Raw genomic sequence first — 12,284 nt, 5'->3', positions numbered from 1 at the left:
TGTTTACAGGCCTTTTCTGTTCTTGTACAGCTGAAACTGTGGGAAACTGTATATTAGAAATATCTCACAATATCAACAGACGACCCGCTCCAACACAAATTTAACTTAAACATAAACTTGAACATCTAATTGAATCTTTAAAGCCTTTAATCTTTAAATTTCCAGACTTCTGATGTATCTGTGCTATGGACTAAGCAAACTGTTTTTCTTCATAAAAAATCATCACGTGGTCAAAAACATACTAAACATTATGGACATTTATGTGACATACCAAATATATTTAAAGTTGTGATAATGTTAATTAAAATGTGTTTTTATGTAATCATAAACTTAATTAATACAACCTAAATATTTAAATCAAACTTGTTAATTATTTGTCAAATGTCAGATTTTTTAAAATTCATTTTTGTAATTACTTTTTATTTTATTTTTTTTTTTTTTAACAAAGATTTAGTTAGATGAGTGTATATTTAGATTTAGGAAGCTATGGGTAAAAAAAATTTCTGTGATCCAGAAATTAGTTTCGCTAATTTGAATAATTTTTCAGTAAAGTGAACTCTATTCAATAATATTATGCATTCTTTTCTTTCCAGTGGTGGGATCAATAAAGTCTTAACCTATGTTATCTTATCTTCAGTAGTTTGTTTCCTTTTGACTCTATAAATCTGTCATTATTCAAAAATATTTACATGAATATAAGTATATTTATATAAGTAATGCACAGAAACTTAAAAAAACAAAACAAAACAAGTTTTAATCATCAAATTGTCATTACGCTTTTTGACCTTGCAAATATTCAAGAATAAAGGAAATCAAATTCAGAAATCGGTGAGTTTTCATTTATAGTCAGTGTTGTTACATAGTGATATTGTTTAAAATACTATCAACTAAGGATGGAAATACAGATGAAGCACTTGATAAAACTTACTTTAGTCTACTTTTTTTCCAGTAAATGTTGCATTTATTAAGTATTCAGTCTTGTTTTTTATATTCATTGTTCATGAGTCAAAGATCAGAACATTTCACATTCATGTTAAGTTCACTGTCATGAATTAATAATATGAGAGTATTTCATTTTCTAATTCAGTAATTTCAGTTGCAAAAAAAAAAGAAATGCAGCAGGTTTTATTGTGGAATTGACAAAGAGAACAGATGACATTCATGTCACTTCAGTCAGATGACTGGACTGTACAGAGCAAAGCTTGGTTTAATTTTTTTTAGTCATTGCTTATAAGTTTAATATTTTTGCACAGTATATATGTATGTATGTATTTATTTATTTGCCCTGCAAAAAGGGACACCTGTGATTCAATGACTGAGGTCAAATTGGTTATTTTCAGGGCAATGTTTTTAGTTCCAACAACGACCACTTGTATCCTTTGCAGTAACAATGACTGTAACTTTTGAGTTAAAAACCAAATACCTCTATTGCCGTGTTTTTTCATGGAGATAAAGTTCTTCCTCTGGAGTTCATGTTAAAATCAGAGTCAGTCTGACAGACGTTGATCTGGGTCAGATTGATTCTGTTTTTACATAAAAGACTGAACCATAAATATACAGACATGCAGATATATTGTCTAATGTTAACAGTGAATATATAGTCATGAAATGTTGTGTTTAATAAATTATTAGATGTTAAATTGTCACATCCCACATGACATACCATGTCACAGAACAATATTCAAACATGTGACATATGAAAACATCATATCCATTAACACAAATGATCTTAACTTTGCATCCAAATAGGAGGGGAAGAAACACAATTCAATAAATCAGATTAACCTGTATACATGCAGGAAGACATGGAAGTATTGGGGACAAATCCAGGTATGTTAATCTGATTTATTATAATCAGATTACTGCTGTTATCTGATCAAACAGATCAGATTATACTGTTTCCTTGATCAATAATAATCGGATTACTCCAGAAATCAGATAATGATCCGAGTATTAATGTCCATGTAAACGGGCTCAGTAATAACAGGAACTAGGATTTTCCCATGTCACATAAATTAGGTTTGTGGATCAGGTAAAGGTGTGACTTTAATCAGAATATCTCTGGTCTGTCAGAGGTCAGCAACCTCCTTTTGCAGCATCAGGTCCACGGCAGCTTCCACATCCTCCACCACATGAGTTGGCTCCACCAGGTCCGGGTCCAGGACCAGGTCTCTGTGACCGTGGAACACCGTCTCTGTGATGCTACTGCTCTCGTTGCTAGGCAATGATGCGTGAGGGTTGTACACACCTGTGCACACCTGAGGACAGGTAGAGTAACTGATTAAAACACAGATCAACAGACAGATAGAGGCACTTGATTTGACTCCACCCACCAGTATGGAATGGCACTCAGCCGCCACACATGCCAGCTCCTCCTCTGGCACCGCCACTGCCGCCTCGGTCCCTGATCCCTGGGCAATGACCTGAGAGGATGTCACCATGGTAACATGCTGCTGAGCCAAGTACCGGTTGTACAGGTTCGCGCCGTAGATGTCTGTCATCAGGTTATCACTAAGCAACAATGTTTTGCAATTTGATCAGATGGTGTTTTTAGAACAAAAACTATTTAATCAGGTTTAGAACAAAACTATGATGTCAGAGGTGGACAAGGTGTGGGTGTTTGGTTGCAGCTGTTCTGATGTTTTTGATTACCCCACAGCATAGATGGTCTTCAGTTTGTGGTTGTTGTTCTGTTTCCTTAGTAGCTGTTCTGCATACTGATATGTCAGCAGACCAGGTTTTCCCAGCAGGCCTTGGTATTGTAGGTCACGTCCCATCAGCTTCCTATAGATGGACTCCAGACACAGCAGGAACATCCCATGACCAAATCTACGGCAGCACAGAAAGGTTAAATCCAGTCAGAAGACACTGGTTTCTCCATCTGTTCACTTTCTGATCTTGAATTTTCCCAGATTAATACAAAGTCATCTTTATTGTTAGTTTTGCCATATGTACATCTTCTTAGGGGTTCTTCTAGGTTCAACTGGACTGGTTTTGCTCTTTTGAAAATGTTGCGTCTCTCATCCAGGAGACTTCTTCAGTTTTAATAACTGGTGGGGGAAATTGGACTTACAAACCTCCATGGGCAGTGGTCTATGTAGGTATTAATCTATATGTTAACAAACTGAAGTGTTAGGGTCATGGGGTGGGGGGATTGGTGGGTATTGTGTGTGACTTTCAGGGTTATTGACGAGGGCGTGAGTTATTGTCTAAGTCCTTCAGGGGCGTTTGTTTACTCTCAGGTGAGTGCAGATGTGGAAGGTTGTTCATTGAAAGCTGTTTGGGAATGTTGTTTAAAATGATGTTATGCAGTAGGTGTTTGATAAGTAGACCACCACCTCTGTTCAGGGAAGGATTTTCCACTTTCACAAAAATGGCTTCTTTGACTCCTCTTTCAAACCATTTGTCTTCTAATATCCGGACATTGCTGTCCTCAAAGGAATTACCCTTTTCTTCCAAATAAAGATGGACTGTAGAGTCTTGGCCTGAGGTGGAAGCTCTCCTGTGTTGATACGTTTATGGAGGGGTTGTTTGGCTTCTCCTAAGTATAAGTCAGTACATTCCCAACTGCACTGAACAGCTTTGCATCTCCCTCGGTAGTTTGTCCTTGGGATGAACCAGAGCCTGTCTCAGGATTTGGTGGGTTTGACACAAACACTATTTATCAAAAACACTATTTTACATAACATTCCCAAACAGTTTTTAGCTAACAACCTTCCACATCTGGACTCACCTGAAAGCAAACAACCCCCCCCTGAGGGACTTGGACAGCAACCCACCCACCCACTCATCAACGACCCTGACCCCCGGGGCCACACCCTCTACGACCCTAACACTTAAGGCCATTAACATATGGACCTACACAGACCACATCCCCCACAGGTTTATAAGTCCAGTTTCCCCCACCAGTTATTAGAACTGAAGCAGTCTCTTGGATGAGAAACAAAATGTTTTCAAATTAGTCCAGTTGAACCTGGAAGAACCACCGAGAAAAATGATGACCTGGGCAAATGAGAACCTACACAGTCATATGCATATCACATACAGGAAACTGAAATTACAAAACTATGAGGCCCCATGGTGCAAAATAAACATAGTAGAAAAAGAAACACTAAAAAATAGAAGAAAACTAGAAGCACTCGGAGAGCGCAGACCTCCGCCAAGGCTGATCAGTGGCCCCCCCCCGTGGGCCCCCCCACCCCTGATCACCACCAAAATTTAATCATTTCTTCCTTATCCCATTTCCAACAAACCCTGAAAATTTCATCCAAATCTGTCCATAACTTTTTGAGTTATGTTGCACACTAACGGACAGACAAACAAACAAACAAACCCTGGCAAAAACATAACCTCCTTGGCGGAGGTAAAAATAGAATAGTATATAACTATTACCAGAATATAACTATAAACAGCAGGGTGTTGAGGAGACAATAAATAGACATTAAAGTTGCAATAATGAAGTTGAACAGATGAGTTATTGAGTTACAGTGACATATTCAATATGCATAGAATTAATACAGATTAACTGATAATAGAAGTTAACTTTGCAGCCATTCTTAGGATCAAAATGATTTGACATTTATGATGATAAATATCATGTAATTTCTGGTCGCATTACCCCGTTCTACTTTAGTCCATAATGAAAACTGAATTGTTATGTTGTTACCGTGGTGACGGGGCCTCGGCCATCCACATCAGGTCCATGTTACAGGCTAACACAGGCAGCTGGACGGATGGCTGTGGCTGGTAGGCAGAGCCAGGGCTCCCATTGGTTAACAGGACATCCACCAGTAGCTGGAGGTTGGTCTCCCATCTGACTGGCTCCCCGAACAGAATGATTGCTGCAGAAACACAGGATAAAAATGATAAAAATACCACTGACTGGAACATTCATCTAAGAAACACAAGGTTTTCTGTATAACACATGAAAAACTAACAATAAATCTGAAGAAAGACTCAAATAACCCAGGAATGAGGTATCTGTTACCTTCTATTTTGGGAAGACTGTGTAAAGGAGACGACTGAAAGAGAAAAGACCAAGACAGAAGATGATCCCAAATATAAAAAAAAAACCAGACAAAAACAGAAATATACAGACAGGCAGGTAGAAATAGAAATAAAATTTAAAAAAAAATACACTTTCTGTACCATTAATATGCTTTAAAGCAGGGATGTCAAACTTATTTTAGTTCAGGTTCCAAATTCAGCCCAATTTGACCTCAAGTGGGTAAGACTAGTAAAATAATAACATAATAACCCATAAATAATGACAATTCCAACTTTTCTCTTTGTTTTAGTGCAAAAAAAAAAAAAATTCAGTTACAGTACATACTGACAGTGAGGGTCTCCTGTTGTGGTCCACCATGTCTAACAGGGGATGATGTTGTCTCAGCTGTTCAATGGTCACCACCTTCTGAAAACCCAGACTGGGGCCATGTTCAGGAAGCTAATGCCATTGATTAATATGTCAATGATAAACATCACTAACACAGTTCAGAGGATACGAGTTAGCGATGTCGGTCACCGGTCCCTGTCCTGATACCAGTACACACTTCTCATGAAAACTCCTCAGCATTCGTAAAGGACTGTAGGAAAGTACCACCTGGTCTGGAGTGATCTGCCAGGGAAAGAGAGAGGTCACACACTGTCAGATGCTTATAGATATGGATGAGTTTTTATTACCTCCGCCAAGGAGGTTATGTTTTTGCCAGGGTTTGTTTGTTTGTTTGTTTGTTTGTTTGTTTGTTTGTTTGTTTGTCTGTCCGTTAGTGTGCAACATAACTCAAAAAGTTATGGACAGATTTGGATGAAATTTTCAGGATTTGTTGGAAATGGGATAAGGAAGAAATGATTGAATTTTGGTGGTGATCGGGGGTGGGGGGGCCCATGGGGGGGGCCACTGATCAGCCTTGGCGGAGGTCTGCGCTCTCCGAGTGCTTCTAGTTTTTATTGGCTCTTTCAGTTTGGTTTGTGAAAGACTGGATGAGCCCTGCAGGGTTATCATCACGAGGAAACAGATTTGGTTTTGTAGGTTTTATTATGTCAAGATTAGTGCTGGGCAGCTATTAAAATTTTTAATCGCAATTAATCATGTGGATATCTGTGATTAATCATGATTAATCGCATAGTTATATGGGGGGTTTGCCGGCATCAGCAGCGTGTATTGCCTTTAAGTGATATTTCAGACTGGAAGTACTCCGGTGATAAAAAAATAATTCCACATTGCAGCCCAGATAGCAAAATCATTATGGCTTAAATCTGGCCCAAAACTGGCATGCCATTTGGCAAAGTTCTGGGTGGATGTATGGGCCCTAAATGGCCCAAAATAGACAAGCCAAAATCAAACCAGAGGGAAGCCAAAATTCACCCAAAACTAATTGCGGACTTCCAAAATATAGCCATGATTGTCCCAGAAAAGCCACAAATCCCCATAATCCAGCCAAAAAGTAGCCAAAACATGCCATACCATCCCTATACTTGATCCCGCTCTTTGCCCAGTCTTTTGGTTAACCAGACATATGCCACAACTGAGCTATATATTGCTGGTGCCTCCATATCTATTATGGATAACCTTAATCATACCACAGTTAAGCCTGAAGGTTTTCATAATGCCAAAAGAAAGCCAAAAATGCCAAATGTATGCCATAATACTGCCAAAATATTTGCTATCTGGGAGTGCTTCCAAACAACTCTGGCCTTCTCAACCCCACCATCTGAAGACATTTAAAATGAAAATGTCCATGTAAAAGACCGGTACTTTTCTCCATGTTTATGTCCACACCAGTTTATTTCCGGTTGTGAGTGATTGACAGGAGTCTTAAGATCACTAATAAGTACTAATACTAATAAGCCCAATAATATGTGATGTTCAATTGTTAAAAGCAACCAAAGGGGGCCCTCTAGTGGTCGGAATAATGTATGTTTTGTCCTTGCGGTGTTACCGTAGTCAGTTCGGACATAAGAAGGAACTAACAGACATGTTTCTTTCACTCTGTTTGTATGGCCTGAAAAACGTTTGCCTGTGAGTATTTTATGTTCTGTTGTTGTAAGAATGAATAGTATAAAATATCTCTGATGTGAACCTTTGTTGCTGGATAAAAAGACGTTGTAAATCTTAAATTAATCTGTAAATGCTAATCGTTAGCGTGTCTATGGATTTTCCCATTCAAGTTAGCATTGAGCAAGCGATCTTTTTCCCATTCATTTAAATGTATAATGCCATGTAAATGTACTAAGGCAATGAACATAACATTTTGTATGTATGTTGCAGTTTTACAGTGAGTCTCAAGTAAGAGATTTGGAGAGAAGTTTTCGGCGTCCGGCTTTTCTTGGGAAACCTGTTGTCTATCTGCCGAGCTAATCGCTACACGCACACAAGCAGGGGCAGAATAATAGGAGTTGGAATAAAACGGCATTAACGTGAGATAAAAAAAAAATTGTTGCCATTCTTTAATGAATGCGTTAATGCAGTAATAACGCGTTAACTTGCCCAGCCCTAGTCAAGAGTATTTATTTTAGAAACAACAGTATCATCAGCATAGAGGGATGGAAACAAAGGTGAAGACACTGTAAAGAAGCTACAATAGAATTAGTTTTACTTAAATGACAGACATGTCACAGATCACAGATGACTTCTGTAGTTGTTACATTTTAGCTCTAGTTGTTCATATCCAAAACTTCTTATTCCCAAGGATATAATGTGGGAGGATATCACAGTCAGTATGTGTTTAACCCTTTAACACCTATCATTATGACAGATCTACATTTTTATGTTGTTTTGTAATAACAGTGTCAGAAAATTTCTTTTTTTTTTTTTTTGCCAATTCTTTTGCACATTTTTTTCAGAAAGAACTTAACGTTCAGTGTCTGGTCATTAATTATTATTATTATTATACAAAATAAATGCTTAACACAGTGTATGATAACAAAAAAATGTCTTGAATTTTTAGCATATTTATGAAAATCAACTGTAAATGTTCATAATGAACTATTTTCCATGTGCTTTTACTGCATGTGCATTTTAGTTCAACTAGATAATTCTGCATCCATGTTCTTCTTATTTTTGGTTCTTTCTAGTCATTTTGATCCTTTTTTTTAAGTTTCTGTTCACTTTCTGTCTAGTTGTAGTTGTAGACAGAGCCCCTCATTTCACTGACTAAAACATCCATCATCTGCTTCTTTTACAGACACTGTATCTCTTTCTGCCCTGGCTAGTAACTCTCTGCATATAGATTTAGACACACACACACACATGTGTGTGTGTGTGTGTGTGTGTATGTACATATATATATATATATATATATATATATATATATATATATATATATATATATATATATATATATATATATTTACAGCTAAAATACAACTATCAATGAACTACACAAACTGGTAAAATACAGATAAAACCAATGAAAAAACAGTAAAACTCGACAAAAACACACAACACACTAGTAGAACAGTCCAAAACAGCACTATCACTATTACATACAATATTCTACAAGAATTTACCATAAAAATATGGATAAAACCTTGCTGAAGAATGATCTAGACAGACGAAAATGTTTGAGCACATGTAAAATAAAAAAGTTTATTTTAATAATTTCATAAAGTTTCATTATGAACATTTACAGTTGATTTTCATGATGAATATGATAAAAAAAAAATCTAGTGTTTTTTTCTATAGCACACTGTTTTAAGCATTTATTACATATAATGATGATAATTAATGGACAGATATTGAAATTAAGTTGCAAAAGGTGCAAAAGAATTGGCAAAAAAGACATTTTCTGACCCTTTAAAAAACATAATAAACTAAATATAAGTGGCCTGTTGTAATGGTAGTATTAAAAGGGTTAAATGACCAGAAGTCTACCCTTTAGGGGGTGATGAAACTACTGTAATGATTTAACTACAGAAGAAGAACAAACTGTATCAAATAGAGCTTGTTTTAGTTCAGGTTCCACATTCAGCCCAACATAATCTAAAGTGGATCAGAAAATGTTTACGTCTACAAACTATACTTTTAAAAAAAAATTGTGAATAACATGAACAACCTGAAATTTATTAAGAAAAATAAGCGCAATTTTAACAATACTATGCTTCAGTTTATTACTGACATGTGTGCATTAAAACTTAAAAATCACAGTGGATCTACGAATACACAAAACATTTAGTAACAGACAGGATATTGGTACAATTACACTGACTTCTATAAAGATACTTCATGTTGTTCATGTTATTCACATTTTTTGAAGGATAGTTTATAAATGTAAATATTTTCATGCAATTTTACTTTTTTACACTAAAACATTGGATTTTAACTCATTGTGAGAAGTTGGCTTTTAATTGTTTTAATTGTAATTACTTGCATTGTTTTTATTAATTGTTTTATGTGTTTTATTTGTTTTTATGTCTGTGTACAGCACTTTGGCCAGCTGTGTTGTTTTTAAAGTGCCTTATAAATAAAATTTACATGACTTAAAACAAAGTGAAAAAAAATGTAGTTGTCATTATATATTAGTTATTATGTTATTATTTTACTGGTCTGATCCACTTTAGAGTATATTGGTCTGAATGTGGAACCTGAACTAAAATGATTTTAGCATCATTTGTTGTTAATATCTTCAGTGTAATTTTTGCATTTCACAAATCCATCCTACGGGCCAGATTGGACCCTTTGGCGGGCTGGTTTTGGCCATGGGCCTTATGATTGACACTCCAGCTCTAAATGATGACGGAACTGCAACTCCATGAAAACTCTCATGATTTCATCCCAACAGTAAAATCTTGAGTCACATGACCTCCTCAGGCACCTCCATTCCTGATTCAACAGGTCTATGATTGTTTTTAACTGTAAAAGCTCAGGTCTGTGCCTCACCTGGACATCCAGCAGGCGAGACAGCTGGTCTGCCTTCTGATGCCTCTGACAACTTCCTGCATTGGTGACAAAGACGACGGGAAACAGGAAGTTGTTGTTGGAGTCCAGAAGTTTCCTAAAGGCTCGTCGAGCAGCAGGAATCAATGAACCGCCACGGACGAGGACACCGTCCACATCAAAGAGGACACCGGCCTGAAAATACAGACAGATGGACAAGGAGACAGAGACACAGACAGACAGACAGATAGAGACAGCGGAGAGAGACAGACAGACATAGAGACATAGAAAGACATATAGAGATAGAAGGGAGAGACGGAGTTTGAGAGAGACAGACAGGGACAAAAACACAGACAGACACAGACAGGGGAGACAAGGAAAGAGACAAAGAGGGAGCAAGCAAGACAGACAGACCGACAGAAAGAGACAGAAACAGATAGAAAGAAAGCCAGCCAGGGAGAGACAGATAGACAGACAGGCAGACAGATAGGGAAAGACAGACAGACATAGAAACAGACAGAAAGACACAGATGCCGATAGAAGAGAGACGGATGGAGCCCAAGAGTGAGACAGAGACAGGAAGAGAGAAAGAGAGAGGGACAGAAAGAGACAGAAACAGAAAGAAAGACAGCCAGGGAGAGACACAGACAGACAGACAGACAGACAGACAGCTCATTAATAGTATCCCTGTCACAGATCTGCCCATAAACTGTTCCATTAAAGAATTAATATGGCACAGATGACAGTCTTGACTCTGAGACACAAAGGACAGTCCAGTCCAGAGGACACTTCCAGACTGAGACACTGACCTGTGAGTTGAGGCTCCTTCTGTGTAAAACTCCAGTCGCCTTCTGAGTTAAACGTCGACACCACATGACTGAGTCTGAGAGTCGGAGTCGGAGTCTGAGACACAGCTCATTTATACCAACACCAGGACGACCAGCATCTGCTCTGTGATTGGACCAGAGGGACTGTGGAAGACATCAGTGGCAAGTCCAACATGTCCCACATGGTCCTGGTCCATCTGGGCTCATTTGCCTTAGTTAATGTTAATTATTTACCTTAGGATTATTTTGTTCACTATTCTTCCTTTTATTCCCCCTTTTGATTTTTCTTCACTATTTTGGTCATTTTTGCTCATTTTGTTAAATTTAATGTCATTATTTTTCTCCCTTTTTAATTGTTTTGTTCATTTTGGTTATTAGTTTCAGTATTTTCTTTTCATTATTTTATTTTTAAAGTCTACTGATTACTTTATTAATTTATGTTCATTATTTTGACCCCTTTTAATTTTTTTTGTTCATTTTGTGATTATTATGCTCATTATTTTGCTCATTTACTCTTTCTCTACAGTCACTTCTCTCAATGTATCCTCATGCAATCACTTCCAATAATGTCCGAGACCTCTGCAAAATGTGAATTATGTGAATAAGTTGTGCAATAACACTCTGTTCTTACAAAAACAATGCAATATTTTAGATACAAATGCACTATTTATATAGACTTTCATAGATATACGCGCTACTATTACTGTGAATACGCTAAATATTGTGTCTGTTCATATTTTATGTCTATTTTTATTTCAACCTGTTTTAGTTCTTTTCTTATTTTACTTTTGTTAAATTTTATATTCTATTTTCTTATTTTACTCTTATTTTGTAATTTTATTTTCTAACATATTGTTTTGTTTTGTTTTTTTTTAATTCATATTGTTGCACTGACTGGAATCACACTCCTAATTCCATTGAACACACAATGACAATAAAGGCTATTTTACTTTGCTAATTTTTGTTAATTTGGTTGATTTAGTTTATTTTAATTGCATTGTTTTGTTCATTTAATAAATTTCTCACGGTTTTGTTCATTTTTTCAATATTTGCTTCTGTTTTGATCATTTTGTTCATGTTTTGTTCCCATTTGATTCTTTTGTTGATTTTCTTTGGTAAATTTGTTCATTTTTGTTTTCGTTATTTGGTTTGTTAGTTGTTCGTTTTCTTCTTTCTATCTTATTCATTTAAATAAATCATATGTTGGTTTTTTCGTTGAGATAATTTGACATTTAACCTGGAGTTTGACCTTTAGCTTAAATGGATGTTTTCCTTTAAAGATCCATAAAAGTAGGACTAACAGATATTATAACTCAGTCTCATCATAATGTTTTCAGATGCGTAGGTGTTTATTTGCCGTCATGTGGGTTTTTTGATCTGGTTCTTGGATGCCACGCAGAAACATGAATGTAACGTGTTTATCTCCACATGCAAAGGCGACAAACTGCTCCTCACTGTGGACAAAAACACATAGCTGATTGGACACAGCTGACCGTCCCTCACATGCAGCGTTCCGCCATTAATCAGCCAATCACATGCTGTGGAATGCTGCCGCCAATCAACCAATCAGCCACCAGATT

General features: G+C 36.7%; 1 protein-coding gene across 1 annotated transcript; it reads right to left on the bottom strand.

Annotated features, from left to right (window-relative positions):
• Nucleotides 1–785: 785 nt before the first annotated feature.
• Nucleotides 786–10,752, bottom strand: LOC115419509 (haloacid dehalogenase-like hydrolase domain-containing 5). Its single transcript, XM_030134323.1, has 9 exons — nt 10,687–10,752; nt 9,881–10,072; nt 5,505–5,617; nt 5,333–5,426; nt 4,988–5,021; nt 4,667–4,841; nt 2,653–2,829; nt 2,334–2,511; nt 786–2,258 (listed from the first exon to the last, which is right to left on the bottom strand). Exons 1-9 carry the CDS (start codon nt 10,750–10,752, stop codon nt 2,070–2,072), a joined length of 1,218 nt encoding a protein of 405 aa, XP_029990183.1. The 3' UTR covers nt 786–2,069.
• Nucleotides 10,753–12,284: the final 1,532 nt, after the last annotated feature.

The sequence above is a fragment of the Sphaeramia orbicularis genome, chromosome 5, assembly GCF_902148855.1.
Source record: "Sphaeramia orbicularis chromosome 5, fSphaOr1.1, whole genome shotgun sequence".
Taxonomy (NCBI): Eukaryota; Metazoa; Chordata; class Actinopteri; order Kurtiformes; family Apogonidae; genus Sphaeramia; species Sphaeramia orbicularis.
Note: the sequence above shows the minus strand (reverse complement) of the source record. Positions and strands in the feature narration are given on the sequence as shown.